The 26,870-nt window shown below is 46.2% G+C and overlaps 1 protein-coding gene across 1 annotated transcript in view; it reads right to left on the bottom strand.

Annotated features, from left to right (window-relative positions):
• The window catches only part of LOC137419652 (uncharacterized), a 320,348-nt gene that overhangs the window by 200,570 nt on the left and 92,908 nt on the right, over positions 1-26,870 (bottom strand). The window contains exon 4 of the mRNA XM_078770335.1: positions 5,533-5,976. Within this exon, the coding sequence (XP_078626461.1) occupies positions 5,533-5,976 (444 nt within the window). The remainder of the gene's footprint in view (positions 1-5,532; positions 5,977-26,870) is intronic.

Genomic DNA, 26,870 nt, shown 5'->3' with positions numbered 1-26,870 from the left:
GGCAATCACATACTGGGAGAACTATCCTGAGACCTTCCCGAATTAGCTGGTCTTCACCGGCCACTTCTCCCTCTGTCCCCCACTCCTCTCACTCCCCCCGTGTGAAGAGCACATAAACAACCTTAAACTCAGTTTTTCGACTTACATCCTGGACATCGAGATGGGCTTCCCACTCCCACACGATCCATGCTACCCAACACAGTCCTATCTCCACTATGGTAGGTCGTCCCATACCCCCACAACGCAACAATGCAACATACTTTAGGGAGAGTTAACGCACCAGAGATGTTTTTTTAAATTTTTTGTACACAAAGTCGAGGCTCGGGAAAGAGCGAACACATTAAACACAAAAATATAAACGGACACATAAAACATAAAATAAAGGGAGTGGGAGACAAGAAGGAGAGAGAGAGAAGCACAACAATGGTATAGAACAGGGACATCGGGAGATCTGTGGAAGGGAGAGGGCTGGGACGGGGTGGGGGAAGATTTTGCAAGGTGTGCATGACTCAAAGTGGAAGAGAGGTAAAAATGATGCCATCGTATTGGTTTGAGTTGTCGCAGTCCATGGGTTTGAGATTGGTTGTTTTTGTTTCATTTGCAGCCCATGGCTGCTGGTTCCATCATTTCTGGAAGCATATCTCTTTTGCTGATGCAGTTCCCCCATTACTAGTAAGCCTGTACTCATATTTCCCACCTCGGAAAGGTGACAGGCTAGTCAACCCACCTGGTGTTATTTTAACGGAACGACAGGGGCTCAATCTCAACACCTCAAATCAGCTTCAAGATTGGATACACAACTTTAAGTGTAAAATATTTCATTTCGGTCGAAACCATTTTTAAACATTCCATGAAAAAAAGTAAAAGCCAAAACTACCAATGCTGCTGCTGATGACCTGCTTCAGGGATGGCCATCTTTAATACGAGAAGAGAGCCATTTGTCTGTGTCTGGTGTGTGTGTTATTGGTTGTTACCTCCATATGAAGGTTTCAGAAGGTGGAACAGAGCCCTCCAAGGACCCAAAGTATCCACCTTCATGTGTGTGTGGAACAGGTTGGTTATGTGACAAGGAAGAATTGAAAAACTTGGTGGACAGGTTGGGTGGAAGAATTTTTTTTTTGTGAGATTCGAATCTGGATCTGGATCAGATAAATTATTTTTAACGATTCCTCACCATTGATAGATCGGTCAAAAAACGATACAAAGCACAATATCTGAAAACATTGTGGCCAAGTGATGATCAAACTTGGTGAATGAGTTGGATCAGTGACAATAAAAAACTCATAAATTTTAGTCCAGGTCCGAATCCAGATCAGGCCTGTGTCTTCTCTATTGTCGCTTGATGGGAGAGACAGGGAGCACATGAGAATTACTTCCTTGTTTTCAATGATCGGTTTTGGGTTTTTATGACACGATTACCTCAGGCACTGAAGGTCGGGCGAGGTTGAGTTTTCACCCCTACATGTTTGTCTGTCTGTGGACAGGATATCCCAAAGACTTGTGGACAGATTCAGACGAAATTTGTTGGACAACCTTTTTTTTGTGGGTCCAAGATCGAGGCTCGTGCAAGAGCAAACATTAATCACATAAAAACAAACTGACACGAAAACACGTGATCAAGGGAGCAGGTGACAAGATGGGGAGAGAGAGGAAAGCACACAAGTACAACAGTGGGGAACAGGGACGTCGGGAGATCTGTGGGAGGGAGAGGGCTTGGGGGGAGGAGGCATGGGAAAGGGGGGTAGGGGTGGGAGAGGTATAAAACACATGGACACTGCCAGGACTTCCAGGAAATAATTCGGTATTTCAAAAAAGTGGATCTGGGGTGAATTAATGGGCATAGAAAAGATCAAGGTTTTGGATGGGGGAAGATAAGAGATGGTGGTGAACAGCTGTTTTAAAGACCTGGAGGGAGGAGTGGGTTTGAAGAGAGTGAGGGAGTTTGTTCCAGAGGTGGAAAAAAAGAGGAATTAAGGAGTGAAGGTGAGCAGAGAGTCTTGATTTTGGCAGTTTCACCACAGGAGGGTTGCTGGCAGATCTTGTGCGTCCTGTAGGAATATTTGGCGGACAGAGCACAGACAGAGCTGGGGGAGCAAGGCCGGAGAGGAGTCGGTAGAAGACAGAAAGACCACCGACCTACCTGCGGTGAGTAAGTGAAAGGCCCTCGGAGTTAGCTTCATTGCGGGAGATTCCAATGATTCTCAAAGCTTTGGTTTCGACAGCGTGAAGTCGAGCTAGGTGTGAGGCAGGAGCACCAGCCCAGAGGGGAGAGCAGTATTCCATTGAGCCGCAGATGAAAGCCTTGTATGTGGTGAGGAGATCAGGTGTGCCAAGGAAGGACCTCGCATGACGGAGGATGCCCAGTCGGCGACTGGCTTTGGAGGCCAGCTTGGAAATGTGCTTTTCCCAGGAAAGATCATGGCAGATAGTGAGACCCAAAAGCTTGAGTGACAGAACTTCTTGGAGAGGGAATGAGGTAACTTGGGAAGTTGGGAAGAGGGAAGTTGACTGTTTGACAAGGATGAATCAATTCGATTATGGTGAATTTCCTAATTGGAGATTGACAGATGCAAATATTGCCCGATGCCATCGAATATGATGAGCATTGGGGCCGATGACCGATATAATGCCGATTTAAGCATCTGATTGAATAATTTAATTCCAAAAAATGATAATTGCACAAAATTGTTGAACTTAAATTGACAAATTTATTTTACACAATATATTATTCACTCAAAAACACAGAAAAGTACATTGCACTTGCAAACAGCAGCATTTCTTTCCAGTTAGTCTCTCACTCATGTTTTTAAAGAAGAAAATGTGCAAAACCAAAGGAAAAAAGTTGGAAAGACTTTGCAGAATAATTGAAAATAAAAAGTTTTTGGGCACTTGTGTGAACAGCAGCATTTTCTTCAGTAGGTCTGCACTCGACATCTTGTTTTTTTAAATCAGTAAATTTATCATCAACAAAATAAATTGTCCACACAAAAACAAATAATTTTAACTCTTAAAAATCTCAATAACGGAGAAGTTTTCGTGCACTTGTTAACAGCAGCATTTCTGTTTGGCTTGAGTTCAGTAATCCCAGTTTAAGAGGTGCAAGTTGTAATGCAGAAAACAAAGTTTCTGTGCACTTTCTCCAGTCAGCATGTTCCTCTTCTTCTCACAAATGGCTCCAACCTCACAAAAAACTATCTCGCTTGGAATGGAGGAGGGTGGGTTTGAAACGTGTGAAATCAGTAGTAATGCTCCAGGTGTTGAATTACACTTCGATCAGGAATTACTGGCTGCACAACTTGCGTCCTTGCCATTAAGCACTGGCGCCACTTCTGTTCCGGATTCGGCACTTATGATTATTGTTGTTATTGTTATTATTGTGGGTTCTAAGTATTATGGTTATTATTGTTTAAAGGGAATGGTTATTGTGCTGAAAAGGTTAAAAAGCGCTCCTGGTAAAATGTGGCCGGAAATCCGGATCGTGACCCGGAAGACAAAGGGAGCGAAGAAGAAGAGGTGTGGAGAGAAGTAAAAAGACGATCTTGGTTGAAGCTCCGTACCGAGCGGTCGAGCGTACAGTGCGAGTGAACATTGAGTCCTTGAAAGGAAGTTTGTGGGATAGTTGATATCGCCGGAGTGCTGCTGAGCCTGTGTAGTCGGGTATCTGTATTGAGGTTCCGGAGTATCCTTGCCTCGAAGCACCGGCTCGAGTGAAAGCTGTCCGCCATTTCGCGACGCGCACCGCCTTCAGACAAAAAGGTTTTGGTCGCGTCGGCCGGGCATTATTCCTCGGTGGGTTGCCGTTGACAGCTGTGCAAGAAAGTGGCTTTTGAGGATTATAAGGAGACTCGCTGATTGAACCGCAAACGTGTACGTCGGAGCGCGTCTTTGGGAGGTTTTCCATTCCACTGCTATTTTGCTGGGTGTTGGACCACGTGACCTCTGGGTTGTTTCGATCGTCCACACCTCAATTGATTTTGATCGGACATTGATCCAACGATCGCTGGAGCGAATCGACTTCGCATTGGAGGGGTACAGAGACATTGGGGGAGTGCCGTGAGTTTGGGTTAAAGGACTAGATAAGGTGGTACCATCTTAAGACCGTGATTGTAGGGGAATTGCTATTATTATTTGTGTCGTGATTCCAGTGTGATTTACAACATATTATTGTTTGTTCATAACCCTTGGTGTGGTTTCATGATTGATTTGATTGTTTCACTTGATGGTTTCATTGAGGGTTTCAGTGTTGATTGATTTCAACCAAGGATCACACATCCTTCTGCTGGGGACCCTCTCGGGGTTCGGATGTTTACCGAGACCAGGGGATAGGGGAGGACCCTCGTAACAATTCTCAGAGGGACTAGCGACTGCAGCCGTGTGAGATGGAGCAATAACAGGTTTGTGATGCCCTTCGATGTCTGGGCCCACTCACCAGCTGCACTGGACTGGTCTTCGTGTCAACTTCATTTTATTTTCACCCGTCCTCCACCCTGTGTGTAAACTTCCTGCAACAACGAGTGGGTCAGATGGTTGTGCTTTGAATGAAGATTTGGCTCTGAATATGAATTTCTCGGACATCTCTTCTTCCATACTAAATTCCTCTTTGGCATTTCCAGCACTCCCAGTAAGCTCTCACAAATGTTCCCCATTCGCCACATTGACACAAGGGGAAGCTCGAACGAAAGCTTTTTTTTTGGCGTTTTAAAAATATCAGCCATATCGGCGCCATCATCAGCCGATGCCGATAACCTCAAAATGCCAGATATCGGCCAGCTGATACATCCGTCTACCATGAATCTGAATAAGGATGCAGATACGAGAATTTTAAAGTGATTGTTCACCATTGAGAGATGGAGGCAAAAACGATATAAAGCATGATATTTCATTTGTGGATGACTGAAATGACAAAACTAGGTAGACGAGTTATTAAGATAAAAAGAACAAGCAAATAGATTTTGGTTCAGGTCTGGATACAGATCCGTCCTCTCATTGAGAAACAAAACAAACTGTTCAGACTGGCGGACGTATGTGCTCTACCAAGTACCATTGTCGTTTTTTTTATATGAGCCTGGGATATTGACGTTTTTGCAGATAGATATGCCAGTGCATGCATTGTTGTGTCTTCATGTGTACAGGTGTTGTGAGAGGAGTGTTTCACATCCCGATAGAACGTGGCTCATACTTTATTTCTTCCTTGCAGAATCGACATCTGCCCGATTGACTCAGTCCCGCCACCTTCTTAAAGCCATCGGTGTCGTGTTCATGGTAATGGACGTTCATTTTGACTATTTCTCCATCACAGTTAAGCTGACCTCGAAGCCATTCCAATGAGCCTCCTTTGTGTAGAAAGAATCTGTCCATGTCTTTTCCATCTTCCTGCTATTTTGTCGTTCTCCCATTTGTCTGTGTGAATTTGTTCATATTTATTTTTGTTTGTTTGGAATCTTGAGGGCTGTATTCACTGATGTTTCCATTTCATGAGGAGCATCTTCTATTCGCACATGTTGTTGGAAATATTTTTACAAGTTCAGTTATGTATTCTTTGATGTTGATGTAAATGTGACAAACGATTAAACACCTTGCTGCACACAGAACACTTGTAGGGTTTCTCTCCCGTGTGTATCATTTGATGTTGAGACAAAGTTGCTGAATGTCTAATCGCCTTATTACACACCAGGCAAATGTAGGGTTTCTCTCCCGTGTGCAATCTTTGATGTACATGTAAATTTGATGCCTGCTTGAACATCTTTTGACACACAGAACACTTGAAGGGTTTCTCCCCGGTGTGTATTCTTTGATGTCGAAGTAAACCTGATGAATGAGAAAACGCCTTGTTGCACAACAAGCAATTATAGGGTTTCTCTCTGGTGTGCAATCTTTGATGTACATGTAAATTTGATGCCTGCTTGAACATCTTTTGACACACAGAACACTTGAAGGGTTTCTCCCCGGTGTGTATTCTTTGATGTCGAAGTAAATCTGATGAATGAGAAAAGGCCTTTTGACACACAGTGCACCTGTGTGGCTTCTCACCTGTGTGTATTTGTACACATTCTTTCAAACATGATGAAGAGGTGAAGTCTTTGTTGGAAAGAGAAAACCTGCGTGGCTTCTCACTTCTTTGGATCTCATGTTGCAGGATCGTTATACACCCGTCACCATTGTTGTTGTTGGTGTCGTTGTTGTTGTTGTTGTTGTTGTTGCTGATATTTTTAGACTCGCCGTTAAATTTATCAAAATCCTTCAATGATGTCATGTGATGACTGAAAGGATCTTCTGTGTCGACCAACGGGGGAAACTTTCCCAATTGTTTATCTGGAAAAACAATTCACCAACAGTGTCAATAATTTACTTTTGCAATGAAACAGAAACATAAAAGACGAGTTCATAGAACATGGTGTGTGCATGTGTGTGTGTGCGTGTGTGTGTGTGTGTGTGTTTGTGTGTGTGTGTGTGTGTGCGTGTGTGTGTGTGTAATATGTTTAGCATGTGTCACGTATAATATGTGTGGATATAATACACAGCACAAGTCGAGCAATATTCAAAGCACATAACTCCCATGCCAAATAAATAAATAACATTCTGCAGCATGCGACATTGCGCGGGCACATTGGGCGCCCGGCGATGCCACCCTGCAGCACATGGAGGGAGCAGTGTGCAGTAATTGATTAATTGCGTCATTAAAATAAATAAATAATAATCGTAAAATTATTAGCTTCTTCATCAACTAGCTGATAGCATGCCTAAACCACCACTGTTTTATCTGAATCTGAAAACATTTTGACCCTTCCATTTTGACCCTTTTTTGAGGTGACTTTTGACTTCTTTCCTGGAAGTCCTTGGTGTCCTTGCGTTTTATACCTATCCTGCCTCCCCCCAGGCCCTCTCCCTCCAAAAACATCTCCCGATGTCCCTGCTCTCAAATGTTGTGTTTGTGTGCTTCCTCCCCTTCTCTCCCCATCTTGTCGACCGCTCCCCTTTTTATATACTTTGTTTGCTTGTTTGTTTGATAAATGTTAGCTCTTTCACGAGCCTCGACTCTGTACACGAAAAAGAAAAAAAAGAAGAAAAAAAAAGGACAAAATTGAAAATTTTAACAATTAATTCATCGATAAGTTGATGATCAAAAATACCCTTTGCCGCCAAATTACTTATTCACTGTCGTGTCCAAAAATAAGCTTCCTCGCTCAAAATGCACCTGAGATATTGCCCAGATGAGAAAGAAATTAATGAGTACCAAATGCATCAACATCATCATCATCATCATCATCATCATCATCATCATCATCATCATCATCATCATTTTACGGCCATTTCCATGCTTTCATGTGTAATCCATGATTCACCTAATGGCTGCTTTCCAGGCTGCACTATTCATTGCTAAATCGTACATCAATTAAAACATCGATAACCATTAATTAATCAATCAATTCATTGACATTTCATCAAATAATATTGACAGGCTCAATTTTTTCCTTTGTAATCTTCTCTTAAAGTTTGACGAAGATAGCTGAAAGCGTTCACGAGTTGTCACATTCACAGACAAATAAACAAACAAGAAGACGTCATGCGTCGCACGATACTTGCAACATCCATCCCCCCCTCCGCCCCCCCCCAAAGTTTTTCACTGATACAGCAAATTGTCCATTTCATGAAGATTTAAAATTTACGATCTTGATCAAAGCTCGGGTCAACAGGATGAAAGTGACGATTTTTCAGATGAAAAAAGATTTTAGAAGTTTGACCTTGAGTTGACCTTTGACATTTTGACCTCATTAATAGGTGGTTTCCCAATTCAGTGAGGCAATACACAAATGCTGTACTATTTTGAAGTCAATCGGATGAAAATTGATGGGTTTTCAGATGAAAATTGATGATTTTGGAAGTTTGACCTGGAGTTGACCTTCGATCTTTTGACCTCAAAAATAGTTCATTTCCCAATTTATTGATTCGATATACAAATGTTATTCAATTTTCAAGTCAATCGGATTGTTATTCAATTTTCAAGTCAATCGGATTTAAAATGGCGATTTTAGAAATTTGACCTCCATATGACCTTTGACCTTTGACATCAAAATCAATAGGCTTCTCAATTGGGACGACCTAGACAGCTTGGTGAAGTTTTGTGACGATCGGTTTAGAATTGTGACCTGTAGGCCGGTGACAAACAGACAAACAAACAAAGACAGACAGAACCACAAACGCAACCGACCAATATACTTGAAAAATGTTCGATTTTGCAAGTAACAAACAAACATGCATACATGTTCACCAACAGTGTCAATAATTTACTTTTGCAATGAAACAGAAACATAAAAAACGAGTTCATGGAACATGGTGTGTGTGTGTGTGTGTGTGTGTGTGTGTGTGTGTGTGTGTGTGTGTGTGTGTGTGTGTGTGTGTGTGTGTAATATGTTCAGCATGTGTCACGTATACTATGTGTGGATATAACATACAGAATCAATTGTTTTTTCCCTCATCAATCTACACTCAATGCCCCATAATGACAAAGAGAAAACAGGATTTTAGAAAGTTTGGCAAATTTATTAAAAAGAAAAAAGTGAAACATCACATTGACATAAGTATTCAGACCCTCGACTCAGTACTTTGTTGAAGCACGTTTGGCAGTGATTGCAGCCTCCAGTCTTCTTGGGTATGACGCGACAAGCTTTGCACACCTGGATTTCGGGATTTTCTGCCATTCTTCTCTGCAGATTCTCTCAAGTTCTGTCAGGTTGGATGGGGACCGTCGGTGGACAGCCATTTTCAGGACTCTCTAGAGATGTTCGATTGGGTTCAAGTCAGGGCTCTGGCTGGGCCACTCAAGGACCTTCACAGAGTTGTCCCTAAGCCACTCCTGCGTTGTCTTGGCTTTGTGCTTTGGGTCATTGTTCTGTTGGAAGGTGAACCTTCGGCCCCGTCTGAGGTACTGAGCGCTCTGTTTCAGGTTTTCATTGAGGATATCTCTGTACTTTGCTCCATTCATTGTTCACTCAAGTCTGACCAGTTCCCCAGTCCCTACTGCTGAAAAACACCACCACAGTATGATTCTGCCACCACCATACTTCACCATTGGGATGGTTTTGGGCAGGTGATGAGCGGTGCCTGGTTTCCTCCAGATATGACGCTTGGAATTGAGGCCAAACAGTTCAATATTTGTTTCCTCAGACCACAGAATATTGTTTCTCACAGTCTGAGAGTCCTTCAGGTGCTTTTAGGCAAACTCCAAGCGGGCTTTCATGTGTCTTTCACTGAGAAGAGGCTTCTGTCTGGCCACTCTGCCATAAAGCCCAGATCGGTGGAGTGTTGGTTATCCTTCTGGAAGTTTCTCCCATTTCCACGCAGGATCACTGGAGCTCAGCCAGAGTGACCATTGGGTTCTTGGTCACCTCTCTTACCAAGGCCCTTCTCACCTGATTGCTCAATTTGGCCCGGAGGCCAGCACGAGGAAGAGTCCTGGTTGTTCCAAACTTCTTCCATTTAAGAATTATGGAGGCCACTGTGCGCTTGGGAACCTTCAATGAAGCAGAATTTTTTTTTGTAGGTTTCCCCAGATCTGTGCCTCGACACAATCCTGTCTCTGAGCTCTGCAGGCAGTTCCTTCGACCCCTTGGCTTGGTTTTTGCTCTGATATGCATTGTCAGCGGTGAGACCTTATATATAGACAAGTGTACGACTTTCCAAATCATGTCCAATCAATTGAATTTACCACAGGTGGACTCCAATCAAGGTGTAGAAACATCTCAAAGATGATGAAGAGAAATGGGAGGCACCTGAGATAAATTTCAAGTGTCATGGCAAAGGGTCTGAAAACTTATGTCAATGTGATATTTCAGTTTTTTATTTTTAATAAATTTGCAAAACTTTTTAAAATCCTGTTTTCTCTTTGTCATTACGGGGTATTGAATGGAGATTGATGAGGGAAAAAATGAATTTGAACGATTTCAGCATAAGGCTGCAACATCGCAAAATGTGAAAAAAGTGAAGGGGTCTGAATACTTTCTGAATGCACTTTACAGTGTACATACATACATACATACATACATACATACATACATACATACATACATACATACATACATACATATATATATACATACATACATACAAACAAACTGTCGTTTTCCTGGGTGTGAATACCCCTGGGAACAAATTAGCCAATCGAGCTTTGCACTCCGAGGCATTCAGTCAACAATGGCAGACCTTCTTTATACCTGCGAGGAGTGGTGGAGTGACGAGGCTGACCTGCATGGCGTACGCGGCATGGGTGGTTTTCCGAATCACCGACAGATAAACGGGACAGGGCGAAGAATTAAAATGCAACAATAATGGTTTAATAAAAATAAATGCAGGACAATGAAAAGACAACACTAAATTCCTAAATTGAGGGATCCTCCAGATAGACTCATATACAAGACAAGGGGATGATAAAATAATGAAAGTAACAAAATGTCGTGAGGTGCGTTGGCCTGATACCTAGCTGTGGCCTCGAAGAGCACTTTGGTGGGATCGGTCGACGAGAGGACTGCGCGTCTCAGTGCTCAACCAATGGCGCCTGTCAATCACGCGAGCACCGAGCTGTTCCGCATGCAGCCAAACGTCTCAGTGCTCTATCCCGGGGCAGCCAGAACAACTCGGTCCCCAACTCCTCCGAAGAGCACAAAGTCGCACAGCCTCCCCACCTTCAATGCGGCAAAGGCTCCCCAAAGCTTCGAAAGGTTCTCCTCCTAGAGGCGCACCCGAGCCAAGCGCAGCCAAGAGCCAGCATGAGGGAGCAAGTGCACAAACTGCCACCGCCAGTATTGAATATCCAGCGCAAGAGGATATGCACAAAAGCACAAGAGCCAAAATGTCCATGTCTACTCGCCACCAAAGCCAGGACCCAAGAGGGTAACTGTGACTGTACGGCACCAATGGCCCAACGGAAGAGCCTGTAAACTGTGTCTGCTCCGAATGACTGTACCCACGCAAGAGGACAAAATGTCGGGTCTCCAGTCTTTTGTTTTCAAGGCTCCGACGGCATCCATCCTACAATGTCCCTGCGTGCTCCTGTCAGCAAGTCCCATCTCATCGCTCAACAATACCGGACCAATTGCTGCTCTTCCGGGCATGGCCTCAAGGGCCTGCCTTTTTGATGTGGCGGCTGATGGTATCATTGGCGATGCTCAATGTCCTGTTACCTGCTACTTTTATTTCGTGTTTATTTTTGGTGTGGAGTGCATGGCAGGTGTTGTGCGTGTCATGAGGACCAAGGGAAAAAGTACAAAGGCAATTTACACACAGGGGATGCACCATTAATCCCTAACTAATTAACATAACCCCATTCCTCGTCATGGGGACAAAGATACACTCTTATACGACATCTGGTCAAAACAGATCCCGACTTGTGGTACATGGGGGTTCTTCTTCTTCTTCACAACAGTCAGAGCACACCACCGATACAATTCTACCTGGCTGAAGGTATTCGATTGCCTACCCCCCACAAATGTAACATTACGTACAAACCAACAAACGAGACAGACCAACATGATCAATTGACAAATATAGTCAAATAAATGACAGCCTCATTTTTTACGGTGTGGCCCATCGGGCAAAGCCGTCTGGAACAGTGTTTGGCCGTCCGCATGCATGCATGTTTTGTCGTGTGACTGCTCTCAGTTAACACTGAGAGAGTCATGGAAGGCCAAACCGTAAGCTTTTACTCCAAAGGCGATGCCCAAAAGTGTATTTTATATATGAGGGGAAAGAAAGGGGCAGAGAAAGCTGAAAGTTACCTGTCGCGATTGCCGGCAGTCCCAGAGCCTGCAAAGAAATACCTCACACGAAAACGGATTGAAAATGTACTAAAAGAAACAGATTTATTACAACGGAATGCTAGGACAAAGCAAAACGCGACAGTAAAACTAAATTCCTCACCGGGACGTCCCCCACACCAGACTTAAAAACACAGATGAAGGGAAAGGTAAACTGGATAAAATAATAGTGTGGTTATTTGGTGCACTTATCTCGGATTGAGTCATTGGGTCTTGTCAGGAATCGTCAAGGCCTGGCATGCGCAGTCTGGAGCCGGTGGTGTTCTTGGTGGGAAGAAGGCCACAGTCCGCTCGCTTGCGCGCTGCCAGGCCTCACCGGGCATCTCGCTCAACCCGGCCTCGTCATGCTGCGGGGCTCGTCCACGCATCATCTCTGCCTGTCAACTGCATCTCTCAATGCCCTGACGCCAGACGAACAGGAGAATGGTGAGACAATGCCGGCACACAACCGCTTTTGCTGGTAAAGCTGCCTGTGATGAGGAAGGCAGACAAAAAGGACCGAAAGAGAGAGGGAGATCAAAATGCCGGCCAGAGAGTTCGTTTTTTCATCGGGTCGTGAAGTTGTCGGCCCTCTCCACCAATGCCCGCAGGTCACCACTACCTTGTCCAGCTCTCCACCTATCAGCGCGCAGTCCACCTCTAACATCATCAGTGGACCTTGCCAATTGGCGCTCTGCTTAATCCTCGGCCTTCCCTCCACCAATCAGCAGGTAGCTTCTTGCTCCGCCCTGGCCAATCACGGGTCCTCGGGGCATGTCTTCGGCCTGCCTATCTTCCATTTTAAATGCCGATAGGTAGGCTTCCTGCCTACCTATCGGCATTTCCTACACTAGTGTCTATTGCGGTGCCATAAGGGACAAAGGATAAATCACAGGGTAAGACATACAAGGGATAATTTATCCTTATGCCCCTGGCGAGTTAACATGCCCCGCCCCCTCGTGACGGGGACAGATATACACTTATCCGACAATCCGCGAAACAAAAATTACATGGTGATGGTTCCTATCACAATCAGGTGGATAAGACTCGGCAACGGTTGCTCGAGTGAGATGTGCATGGAAGAAGTTTCGGGAACTGAGTGGCGTGCTGGCGAGAAGGGGAGTGTCGTTAAAGCTGAAGGGAAAGGTGTATGCTGCAAATTGCTGCATGTGTGAGAAGTGTTATGATTTATGAGAGCGAGACATGGGTAATGAACGTAGAGCAGCAACGAAGGCTGGAAAGGGTGGAAATGCGAATGGTTCGGTGAATGTGTGGAGTATCGTTGAGAGAGAGGAAGACAAATGATGACTTGCGAAAGATGATGGGAATAGAGCCTGTGATGGATGCTGTGAAGAGAAACAGTTTGAGATGGCTTGGTCATGTGTCGAGGAAGGATGAAAGTGACTGGTTGAGAAGAGTGATGGAAATGAATGTAGAAGGAAGTGGAGGACGGGGAAGACCGAGAAAGACTTGGCTAAAGATGGTCGAAAAAGAAATGCGGGCAAGGGGGTTAACAAGGGGAGATGCAGAAAATAGGGCAAAATGCAGAAGATTGTCATGGGGACCACAAGGCTAACCCCCGCTCTTGCAGGGAAAATGGCCTTAATAACATAATGTTCATATTACAGTAAATTTAATCGTAACACAAATCCCTTTGTTGTGACTGCAAAAGTTCTGGAAGTTAAAATATATTAGTTTTGTGTCCGTTAGGTCATTACGTCAATAATATCATTTCGACGGCTGCCTGCACCAACCAACATTTTAATTTACAATTACACCCGCTCACGACGGGAGTGGGAGGAAGGGTCATTCATCTTTGGGGTACATAGATTACAGTCAATCTATGGTCGGGTCTCAAGAACATTAGGTGTGTTCATTTACCAAGTTTCTTGTGGAGAGATCGCCAAGTGATTTAAGCATTCGAGCAAGCACTCTATCAAAAACCGTTAAGGAATGGCTGGCTTGGCAAGCTTATTTCTGTCTCACTGGATGTCAGGGATTGTCAGGGATCGTCAGGGATCGAGCGCACAAGCCCGTCGCGGTTCCGATGTTGGCGGGAAGAAAGGCCTCGATAAAACCTCTCGTGCCAAGCGAGCGAGCGGGCATGCAACCCGCTTCACCAGCCGTGGAATGTCCTCCCGAATTCGGCACGAAGCTGCGTTGCACCCAATGTTCGAATCAGAAAGGAGACAAGGTCGCGGTGAAGGAAAGCATAAGGGCAGGCACAAACGAGGTCCAAACACCAAGGTCTCTTCAATGAGCAGGGACGAGAGAGAGAACAAATGTCGGTCTCCGACCATTTGCTGTCGCATCCAGAACGAGAGAGAGAATGTCAGTCTCTCTCACTTTTTATCAACCCCCTTGGCCAATCAGGTGGCTCCTGATTGTCTATGGGCTTCAGCTGCATACCGATTGGGCCTCCCTTCCAGTGATGTCATCTGCCCATCAAACCCTCTTACCAATCCATTGTGATGTGGGCATGGCCTCCACCTGCCTGAGCAATGAGTGTTGTCATGAAGGTTGGTGTTGTAGCTGGCTGCGGCTCTGTCGGCAGTGCCCCGAACTGACTTCCGGTGGGTTTTATAGTTATTGTGGCAGAGGGGAGATTTCAATCGTGTGTGTGCGCTAATGGGGATGGATTCCTAAATAGCGTCTATGTGCATTGCCACAAGAGACACAGGGATGATCACAAAGGTTTGACTAACAAGGTAGTAGTTAACATAATTCCACCAACTACTTAACATGCCCCATTCCTTGTAATGGGGATGAAGATACACCTTAATCCTACATTCAGGCTCGACAGGTCCCTGACTTGCTGTACATCGAAGTGGTTCTTGCTGTCCACTATCATCAGAGCACCCACCTATGCAGATCTACCTCAATCTATATATCCCCTTACCCCACAGACATAATACTTTTCTATAGATGTGATGCATTCTCGTGGATTATAACTCTGTATTGGAGTCGATGTGGACATCTTTGATTTTTACCACATTTTAATCCACTACGAATCCTACACTTGGAGCAATGGAAAAGTTGCTTCACCTCGAGATCTTCTGTGGGGATCTTCAGTCGACGAACGCAGCTTGCCAATGGGGACATTGGTACAACTCCCTCCAGAATTACATCGCCGTGGTTCCGGATCTCTCCGTGCCACAAAAGCTCTCAATATTATCTTGCCATGTGAGCGATACTGTGTACGACTACATCTCACACTGTGACACGTATAAATCTGATGTTGAAACTTTGAGAGACATCTTCGTCAAACAACAAAGCGCTATGTACGGCCGCCACATGCTTGCGACCCGGCGCCAGGATCCGTCGGAGAGTCAAGAGCACTACATACAGGAGTTGAGACGACTCGGATAAGATTGCCTGATGGAACCCCGCATGGTCGCGGAGTCGACCGACGATCTAATGCGTGATGCCTTTGTGGATGGCATCGCATCGCCAGCCATCAGATTATGGTTGCTTGAGGAAACTATGCTGACCTTCCAACAAGCGTGCGAGAAGGCTCGCGTACTTCAGCTGGCAACAACTCAGGCGGAGGCATACGACGGGCCCTTCCTCACTGCGGGGGCTGTGGCCGAGATGTGCTCGGAGCAGGCGGCACCGACCGAGCGATCCCACGCTGGGATCGCCAGGTCTCCGGAATCTGCCTCCACATTGCCGCCTTTTGAAGACGAGGGAAAGCTCGAACGCCGCGGCCGCCACCTCTTCTTCGTCAAAGAATGCCAAATGTTACTTTTGTGGCAATAAAAGACATCAGCCTGCTTCCTGTCCCACAAGAGAATGCGTGTGTCATAATTGTGGACGGAAAGGTCACTTCGCCAAGGTATACCGAGCTGCTAAAACTCGGCAATCGACCCTTGCGGGGATGAATACATCGCGCTTGCCACACTCCGGAGACCAGGGCATATCACTCGTTTTGCAAAGTGCCATGCTGCCTGCACTCGTGGAAGGAATCCCCGCCTAGGCACTGGTGGACACAGGAAGTAGTTCAAGCTTCATCACGCAAGCGTTGGTACAATGATATGGATGGGCCACGAGACAAGTTACTCGCTGCATCTATTTGGTTTCATCGGGACTGTGGGTCCGCACCAAAGGCTTGTGTTCCCTCAACCTGGTCGTTAATGATGTGATGTATACCAATGTCAAACACGCGGTCACAGCAGCGGTTGGCTGACATATGTGCTGACGTGCTACTCAGGCACGGCTTCTTGCGCCGACATGGGCGCCTAGAGATGCCTTTTGGGAAAGGAGAAAATACACTCTGTATGCGGCCTAGCCAAAATGGCTATCAATCCTCCGGCTCTGTTCCCTAGCCTAACTGCCGATTGCAAACCTCAAACTGTAAAGTCCCGGTGGTTTACCCATGCCGACGCTCAGTATAATCGCAGATGAGACAAAGTGCTTGCTGCAGGAGTGTATTGTCGAGCCAAGGAGGTCTCCGAAGAGAGCACAGGTGCTCGTCGTGCACACATAAAATCACAGAAAACATTTGGTCATCGATTACAGTCAAACAATTAACCAATTCACGCAATTAGATGCGTACCCCCTGCTAAGAATGGATGATCTAGTCGGGGAGGTGGCTAAGTATCGCATCTTCAGCACCTTGGACCAAAAATCCGTGTATCACTAAATACCGATAAGGGAGACAGATAGGCGCTACACAGGTTCCAATCCGGACAACAGTTGTATCGATTCTGTCACATCCCGTTTGGGGTAACGAACGGCGTGACTTGCTTTCAACGCGCGATAGATGATATCTTGGCGAAAGAGCAATTAAAAGACATTTTAGTTTACGTGGACAACGTGACAATTTGCGGACATACCCTGGAGGGACACAACGCTAACTTGAAACGATTCCTGGAAGTAGAGCGTTGGTACAATCTGACCTTCAATGAGGACAATTGCCACTATGCTACCAAAATAATTGACCTCCTTGGGTACACGGTAACCTGAGGCGAGATAAAACCTGATGCCGAGCGTCTTCGGCCTTTGCTCAAGATGGGGGCTCTGTGTGATCGGGCATCCTTGAGGCATGCCTTCAGGCTTTTCATGCATTACTCTCAGTGGTCCAAGGTTACTCGGAGAAAATAAGGCCTTTGGTGGATTGCAAAGCTTTTCCTCCAACGCAAGTTGCCAAGGACGCCTTTCAACTTCTGAAGGAAGATATCGCGGGGGCGTGCATGACTTCCATTGACAACACCATACCATTTCTCGTCGAGACAGATGCCTCCAACTGCGCAATCACAGCCACTCTGATGCAGGGGGGTAAGCCAGTCACGTTCTTTTTACAAACCCTGACCTCGAGCAAACGCAGACACTCTGCGATCAAGAAAGAGGCGTATGCGGTCGTCGAGTTTGTCAGACGGTGGCACCATTTGCTTCTGGGCCGGAAATTTGATCTCATGACTGACCAGCAGTCAGTATCTTTTATGTATGGCCAAAAGCACCCCCAGCACATAAAAAAATGAGAAAATATTTCGATGGTATGGTCGAATTAGCCGACTATTGCTAAGACATAATATATCGGCCTTGGATGCGAAAATGTGGCCGCCGACGCCTTGTCTCGACCATCAGTTTGTGCCGGCATGACCTCTGAAGACCTGAAGAACACTCATGAATCGTTGTGCTATCCAGGTGTAACTCGACTCGTTTATTTTGTGGGCTGCCGTAACCTACCCTTTTCGGTTGATGACATCAGACAGCTATGCCAGTCATGCCCGGTGTGTGCGGAGCTCAAACCGAGATTCTACAAGCCGCCGCTTGTTTGATAAATGTTAGCTCTTTCACGAGCCTCGACTCTGTATTCACAAAAAACAAACAAAAAAAAAGCGACCTGAATGGAGAGATCAATCAGGTTTGAGTGAAGGCCCCGGATGTTTCAGGTCCATACCGTTAATGAGGAGAGAGGGGGAGCATCGGGTGCAGGTCAGGGGAGGGGAGGTATAGGGTCAGATGAAGGATGAGAGGGGGAGGTTGGAAGAGCTGTTGATAGTGTGGCAGAGATTACAGAAGAGTTACAAGAACGGGAAGGACGAGGAGGACGAAAGGTGTGATGGTGATGGGATGAGGCACAGTGAGGGGTTGTTTGAGGGGGGGCAGAGGAAGGTCGAAGGTTGGGGGAGGAGGAGGTATGAGATAGAAGGCAGACAAAGTGGGGAGGAGGCAGCTTTGAGAAGGAGGTGGGAGGAGGGAGAATTTGGGAGGGATGGTTGGGGGGTAGATTTGAAGGGGAGGGGTTGGGAGGGAGTTTTGAATGGGAGGAGCAAGGGGGGATTTTATGAGAGGAAGGGCAAGGGGGGAGTTTAGGAGGGGAGGGGCAAGGGGGGATATTTGGAGGGGAGGGGAAAGTGGGAGATTTGAAGGGGAGGGGCAAGGGGGGAGTTTAGGAGGGGAGGGGCAAGGGGGGGAGATTTGGAGGGGAGGGGCAAGGGGGGAGTTCAGAAAGTGGATGATTTATGAAAGATGAACATTTATAACAAATTGGGTTTGTTGTGATTTTCAAGTTAGCGATCCATTTGAGAAGGATGGAGGAGGGGTGGAATGAATGAGAATTTTCAGCATGTAGTGAGAAAGAATAATTATAAGAGATTGAATATTTTTTTGAAATGGAATGAGTTGAAGAGAAAATTGAATGGAGCCTTTTAAATAGGAAGAAAAACAGCGTGTTGTAATAAACCACTGAATAAAACACAGGGGGAAAGTTTAAACATATTTAAACAGAACCGTGAAGAAGAACTATCTTGTATTCACAAAAATACCAACGGGGAGAGGGAGCCGAGAGGGACACCACGAGTCATTTGAACAGGGCAAAAGGTGGAAGGCAAGGGGATAATGGGGGTGGGGCGGGACAGCGCACATGGACAGAGGCGCACGATGGAACAAAAGCACACGAGGATAAAGGGAAATAAAAGGTTTTTTTTGTTTTTTTTGGGGGGGGGGGGTCAGGGGGGGGGTTTACAACGTCAGACAAAGTAGATTTTCGGTGAAGTCAGACAGTCAGACAAAGTAGATCTTCGGTGAAGAAGGGAAAATCAAAAAACCTAGCAAAACAGCGAAGGAAGAAACAAACTTCGACGGGGGAATCCTGAGGCTGCAAGGCCTCACTCGCGACGTGGCAAACAAACGATTAATTTATGAAAGATAAACACCTAGAAACTTCCAAGGGGCACACTATAGGTTCACACACCGAAAGATAAATAGTTTCGACAAAATACAATTGTGAACAGACTTAACTTTGAAAACGTGGAGACCGTGTGGAGCTTCGAAAATCTGTGACGTCGTCTCCAAGATCTCGCGATATCTCCAACTCTGGTCTATTATTCTATTAAAGATGATAGGTTAATAATTATTTAATATTGAGAATTTTTACCTAATTTTCTAATAATTTTTAGGGCCCCTGTCAGTGCAGGGCCCTTGGAATCATCCGAACTTTTCCCCCCCTTACAGCGCCCCTGCCACGGCCACATCGCCTATGTTATCCCCCAGACAAAGTTGTATTTGTATTTCTACCCCAAGTAAAATATGAAAGTATTTATAGCTGGAGTACTCGGCGTTGCTCAAGTGAAATAGAAACATCAACATAGTTGAAATGAGGGCAAATATAATGGAAAAGCAATTGCATCCAAATAAGAATCCAGCACAAATGTCAAATCAGCCTTTGCCTTTTCGTTGAATATATGCTGCTGCATGTGCCATTGATCACGTTTCTGAGTTAAGTATGATGAGGGTCACGAAGAAGAAGAAGAAGCAGAAGTAGAAGGCGTACCAACAACTTAGATCGCTTCCGGAATGGTTTGATCATTCTTCAAATGTCTGGTAATTGTTTTGTTTTTATTGATGCGAATGTGTACTTGAAAATAACTGTCATTAATCAAAAAGGCTAAGGCACAAAAGAGTGATTAAAAAAAAAACACAACTTCAACAAAAATACATTCTTATTCTTCTTTTTTTTGCCAAAAGCACTCCCAAGCAGTCAATGATGAACCTCTGAAACCGTTCAGCCATCTCTGAGAAAAATTGCGACACACACACACACACACACACACACACACACACACACACACACACACACACACACACACACACACACACACACACACACACACACACACACACACACACACACACACACACACACACCAACGGCTCTCTTGCATAGTAGAAGTTCCATGTGTTAGCTCTTACAAGAACCTTTACTTGGCATACAAAAACAAAAATCGTTTTTGACCCTTGCTCTCTCTCAATGGTGAAGAATCACAGTTGAAAAGTTTCTGATCTGAAACCAAAATCTAATCAATTCGTCCGTGTCACACCCAACCTGTCCACAAAATTTCATCCAAATCCGTCCACAACCACAACTTTTGGGACCTTTCACTTCCGGATCCTCTGACGTGGAAGCGTCCTCTGAGCTCTCCACATCATCAAAGTTAAGTATTTTACCATTCGTGTCTTTGTCAAATTTCCACTCGTAATTTTATTGTGTATGTGTTACTGTGTGTGGTGAAAATCAAAGATGTCCACATCGACTCCAATACAGAGTTTTAAACCACTAGAATGCAACACATCTGCAGAAAAGTATAAAGCACTATTAAGCAAGCATCCTCAACCAGTATGAGGCAATGGCAAGTACATGGCATACTGTTTAATCATTCTTACCAAACTTGAAGCCAGACCATAGCAGAAATGAATCCCTTCCTCCGACAGGTGGTTTTATAGACAGTGAGCAGACGTGCGAGGATGGATAACGGAACTGCATCTTTAATGAGTGGTCAGGGAGGAGGGGGATGGCTCGGAGATGTATTCCTTAGTTTCATATCATTCATCCACCATTTAAGTTTCAGCGAGCACGCGAGATTAAATTTATAAAAGTTTATAATATAATATGGCATCCAACAGCGAGAATTCCCGCAATGCTTCACAATCACAACCGCTGCGGCCGGCGACACGAACTCCTGGCACGGGTTCTGCAGCCAATAGGGCCGCGCTCGGTCTCGGGAACTGCTGGGTGAGGCGAATCTGAAAACCCTTCATCGAAATCCCCCATCGGCCTGCGAGGCACGTCACCCTCAGCAGCCCGATCCGCGACCATAACCGAACATGCTGGCACTGGAAATACAGGTGGCGCGGACACCCCTTCGCTCTCGGCGGTTGGGCCCGCGGTGGCTACTTCGGTACGTGGCCCTTCATCCTCTGCGCCCTCTCCACATGGCACTAGATGTCGGACTGACACTGTCATTAGACGTCCGTCATTCATTCATTCATACGGTCGCGTACTCTAGGTTCACCTGTACTACTTGAACGAGATCAACGGTCGGCTCGTATATGCTTTGCTGTACCGCCCGCTTCAAATACGCGGGGCCCAAGTCAACTAACCATCCAGGCAGTGACCGTCTGCTGGCCCCGCGGCGCTGGAAGCGAAACATACACTTCGTGCGGCATTTGATTTGTGGCCGAGAATGGTAACATACGTATTGCATGCAAGGCTTCATGCAAGACCTGCGGCCATTGGTGCAATCCCTTTGACTGTGTTTGCAATCGCATTTCCATGGCTTTCCAGATCACGCCATTAAATCGTTCCACCTGACTGTTCCCTTCTGGATGGTAGGGGGTATTTCGGCTGGTAGCTACCCCTAGCTCCAAGAGAAAGGTCTTTACCTCCTGAGACATAAACGCAGCGCCACGATCCAAATGGACGAATGCCGGATAGCCGAATAAGAGGAACAGCTGACGTCAGCACCTGATTACCGTGGGTGAGGTCATATCAGGGCACGAGAATGCAAAAGCAAAATGCGAATACTCGTCAACAACCGTCAACATGTAACGTAGTGAGCTCGATGATGGCAAAGGGCCTCTAAAATCAATGCTCAATCTCTCTCAGGGCCGACAGGCCCCAATGAACAACACCTCACTGTGCCTCATCCCATCACCATCACACCTTTCGTCCTCCTCGTCCTTCCCATTCTTGTAACTCTTCTGTAATCTCTGCCACACTATCAACAGCTCTTCCAACCTCCCCCTCTCATCCTTCATCTGACCCTACACCTCCCCTCCCCTGTCCTGCACCCGATGCTCCCCCTCTCTCCTCATTAATGGTATGGACCTCAAACATCCGGGGCCTTCACTCAAACCTGATTGATCTCTCCATTCAGGTCGCTTTTTTTTTTCTTTCTTTTTTTTTGAATACAGAGTCGAGGCTCGTGAAAGAGCTAACATTTACCAAACAAACAAATCAAACAAACAATCAAACGAAGTATATAAAAAGGGGAGTGGTCGACAAGATGGGGAGAGAAGGGGAGGAAGCACACAAAAACAACATTTGAGAGCAGGGACATCGGGAGATATTTTTGGAGGGAGAGGGCCTGCGGGGAGGCAGGATAGGTATAAAACGCAAGGACACCAAGGACTTCCAGGAGAGAAGTCAAAAGTCACCTCAAAAAAGAGGGTTTGGGGTGAAATTAGCGGGGGTAGAAAAGATCAAGGTTTTGGATTGGGGAAGATAAGAGATGGTGGTGAACAGCCGTTTTAAAGACCTGGAGGGAGGAGTGGGATTGAAGAGAGTGAGGGAGTTTGTTCCAGAGGCGGGAGAAAAGAGGAATGAAGGAGTGAATGTGAGCAGAGAGTCTTGATTTTGGCAGTTTAACCATAAGAGGGTTGCAGGCAGATCTTGTGCGACCTGCAGGAATATTTGGGGGACAGAGCCCAGAGAGAGCTGGGGGAGCAAGGCCGGAGAGGAGTCGGTAGAAGACGGAAAGACCACCAACCTGCCTGCGGTGATTAAGTGAAAGGCCCTCGGAGATACCGTCATCGCGGGAGATTCCAATGATTCTGAATGCTTTGGTTTCAACAGCGTGAAGACGAGCTAGGTGTGAGGCAGGACCACCAGCACAGAGGGGAGAGCAGTACTCCATTGAGCTGCGGATGAAAGCCTTGTATGTGGTGAGGAGCTCAGGTGTGCCAAGGAAGGACTTCGCACGACGGAGGATGCCCAGTCGGCGACTGGCTTTGGAGGCCAGCTTGGAAATGTGGTTTTCCCAGGAAAGATCATGGCAGATAGTGAGACCCAAAAGCTTGAGTGACAGAACTTCTTGGAGAGGATTATTCAGAAAGTAGATGGGAGGGTTGTCCAGTCGGTCTTTTCGGAGAGACATCGTAAGAGTGTGAGATTTCTCAGGATTGAAAGACATGTTCCACTTGTTTGCCCAGTCTGTGATTTTGTCCAGGTCTGCAGAGAGTGAGGAGGCTGCAGACTGCCGATCTGAGGGATGAGGAATGGAGCAGCAGAGAGTGGAGTCATCAGCAAAGAGATAGAGAGGATTTTCAAGAGAGTCAGAGAGATCATTGATGAAGATCAGAAAAAGCACAGGGCCCAGAACACTGCCATGGGGAACTCCAGCCTGAACAGGAAGAGGAGATGAGAGAAACCCATTCAGGGCCACACGTTGACGAAGACTAGAGAGGAAGTCCACCAGCCATGCGTGGAGATTTCCATGGATACCAAAGGAGGAGGGTTTGGTGAGCAGAGCGGGGTGGCAGACCATATCGAAGGCATGTGATATGTCGAGGGAGACGGCTCTAATTTCCTGTTTGGCATTGAGGACCTCCATCCATTGTTGAGACAGCAGAAGCAGCATGTCCAGAGTAGAGCGACCTGGTCTGAAACCAAATTGATGATTAGAGATCAAGCCATTGGAGAAGAGGAAAGATTTCATATCCAAAGCAATGATGGATTCCATGACTTTGCTGATAATTGGGAGAAGTCTGATTGGTCTGTAGTTGCTAGGATCTGTTTTTGCACCTTTTTGTGCAAAGCGGTGATGTTGGCTGATTTCCAAGCAGATGGCAGTTGACCTTGAGCAAAAGAGAGGATGAAGAGAACAGAGAGAGGGAGTGAAAGAGCGGATTAACATGATTTTCGGACCCGTGGGCTGATGCCGTCAGGTCCAGTTGCAGAATCAGAGTCGAGGGTTGACAGAAACTTTTCCACCTTGTCAGGAGGAAAGGACACGGAGTCCAGGAGCAGCTGGGTATGACTGGGTATGGTGGGTACAGAGAGGGATGGGTTTGGGACACAAGATTTAGAGGCAAACACAGAGTTGAGGCATTCAGCTTTTTCACGTGCGGAGTCAGCTGTGTAGCCGTTTGAGGTAAGGGAGGGGATGGAGGGGGAACAAACACCAGAAACAGATTTGACCAGATGCCACCAGGATTTGGAAGAGGGAGACAGATAAGAGAGTTCGGTCTTGAGAACGGAGAGATATTGTTTCCTGGCTCTCCTGAGGGTGGACACACACTTGTTTCGGGCTTTGTGAAAGGAAATGAGATTTCCTTCCGTTGGATTTGCTTTCCAGGAGACGAAGGCAAGTTGTTTCTGGGCAACAGCCTCACCACAAGATTCCATGTACCATGGACGGGAGGAAGGGTATGGCAACTGAAGACGAGATGGGATAAATCTGTGCATGAGAGAGAGCAATTTACTTTGGAAGAATTCCCAGGATGAGTTGATGTCAGAGGTGGTCGAGATGGGAGACCAGTCCAGATGATTGATGGCTGCTTGAAGACCGTGCCAGTTGGCCTGAGTGAAATGCCAGACTCGTCAACGCTGAGCAGGCTCCCTGAGAATGGTCAGAGAGATGTCCACATTAACAAGGACATGATCAGATGATCCGATTGGAGCAGAAGAAGAGCAGCAGACATTTTCAGGGAAGTTAGTCATAACCAAGTCCAGAAGAGAAGATACTCCATTGACTGAGATCCGGGTCGGGAAATTGACAGATTGTGTCAGTCCCAGTGAGTCGCAGAAGACCTTTGCTGAGGAGCCATGGCTGGTGAGAGAGGAACCCACACCCAGCCAACTGGCATGGTGACAATTGAAATCACCACATATGAGGAAGAGAGAGTTGGGATGAGCAGATAGAAGTTGGTCCATATTATCAGACAGCGAGATGTAGATGGAGTCATCACTGTTTGGTGGATGGTACAACACACATATGAACAAGAGGTGGGAGCGAAGGGGAAGCCGTAGCCAGAGGTATTCCTCGGGGTGAGGTGGAGAGAGTGCAGTGCAGGGCGAGTGAGGAAGAGAGTTTTTGATAAAGATAGCAACCCCACCTCCAAGACGAGACTCAGGTCTATCATACCGGAGGAGGGAGTAACCCGGGAGAGATACTAAGGAATCAGAGACATCATGAAGGAGGAAAGTTTCTGTTAAGCAGATCACGTCTGGTTTGACAGAAGCAACCTGTATGGAGAGATCAATCAGGTTTGAGCGAAGGCCCCGGATGTTTGAGGTCCATACCGTTAATGAAGGGGAAGGGGGAGCATCGGATACAGAACAGGGGGGAGGAGGGGTAGGGTAAGAGGTGGAAGAGGTAGGGAGAGCTGTTGAAGGTATGTCAGAGATTTCATAATAGCTCGGAGAAAAGGAAGGATGGGGCGGACGAAAGGTTTGATGGTGATTGGGTGAGGCACAATGAGGTGTTATTTGAGGAGGGGGACGAGCGAGGCAGAATGATGGGGGAGATGGAGGTGAGAGTTGGAAGGGGGAAGAAGTGGGGAGGAAGCTTTGAGGAGGGGGAGTGAGAGGGGGGAAATTGAGAAGAAATGAGGGTGGGGAGATTTGAAGGGGAGGGGCGAGGGGGGGGTTTAGGAGGGAAGGGACAAGGGGAGGGATTTGAAAGGGATGGGATATGGGGGAGATTTGGAGGGGAGGGCTGAGGGGGGAGTCTTGGAGGGGAGGGGCGAGGGGGCGTCTTGGAGGGGAGGGGTGTGGGGGGAGTTTAGGAGGGGAGGGGCAAGGGGGAAGATTTGAAAGGGATGGGTGATGGGGAAGATTTGGAGGGGAGGGGTGATGGGGAAGATTTGGAGGGGAGGGGTGAGATTGGATTTTAGAAAGTGTACGATTAATGGGAAACGAACATTTATTGCAAAATGAGTTTCTTGTGACCTTGGAGTTAAAAATACTTTTAGGGACGCTGGATGGAGGATGGAGTGCAGGAGAGTTTAGGGAATGTAGAAAAAAGGCAATATAGGAGATGGAATTTTTTTTGGGGATGAATAGATTTGGTGAGCAAGTCGAAAGCAGCCTTTTAAAGAAGAAGAAGAAAAAGGTGTTATAATATATGACGGAATACAGAACTTGAGGGGAAAGTGTAAACATTGAAGGTTAATAACAGTGAAAACTATCTGGGGAAATGGGGGAGAAACACGTGGTCGAAGAACGAACAAACGAATAAGAATGAATAATCGAATGAGAACAAGAATAAGAACAGAGAAGGAAATGTTTTTTTTTTTGGTTTTTTTTGTTTTTTTGAGTTGAGATTTACACAAGGAAGTAGGCTATGGGGTGAAAAGACTGGGAAAACAGAGAACGAAAGTTATTGGATCACAAATGACGGACCGCTGAGAGAAAAACAAAGCCTCAAGGTTGTACAGTGTACACTGTACAAGGCCTCAAGACATGACACGAATTAACACGTTTTTCAATACAGGTATGAAAGATTTGCACCGAAAATCTTCCTCGGGACACAATATACGTACACACACCATAAAATAAATACAGTTATAACGAAAATACAAATGGGAACAATTACTTAACTTCGATTTCAAATCGCTCGCGACGCGGCAAACAGACGATTAATTTATGAAGGATAAACACCGAGAAACTTCCAAGGTGCACACTATAACTTCACACACCGAAAGATAAATAGTTTCGACAAAATACAATTGTGAACAGACTTAACTTTGAAAACGTGGAGACCGTGTGGAGCTTCGAAAATCCCTGCCGCCGTCTCCAAGATGGCAAGACGAATCAATCAATCGATTCGATCGCCTCTGACAATCCAGACTTGCTCTGCTTAACAGACACTTTCCTCCTTCAAGATGTCTCTGATTCCTTAATATCTCTTCCTGGTTACTCCCTGATCCGGTATGATAGACCTGAGCCTCGTCCTGGTGGTGGGGTGGCTATCTTTATCACAAACTCTCTTCCTCACTCTCCTTGCACTGCCCTCTCTCCAACCCGCACCCAGGAGTACCTCTCGCGACGGCTTCCTCTCCGCTCCCACCTTTTGT

Source organism: Myxine glutinosa, chromosome 1 (genome assembly GCF_964187855.1).
Source record: "Myxine glutinosa chromosome 1, kmMyxGlut1.1, whole genome shotgun sequence".
Classification (NCBI taxonomy): Eukaryota; Metazoa; Chordata; class Myxini; order Myxiniformes; family Myxinidae; genus Myxine; species Myxine glutinosa.
Note: the sequence above shows the minus strand (reverse complement) of the source record. Positions and strands in the feature narration are given on the sequence as shown.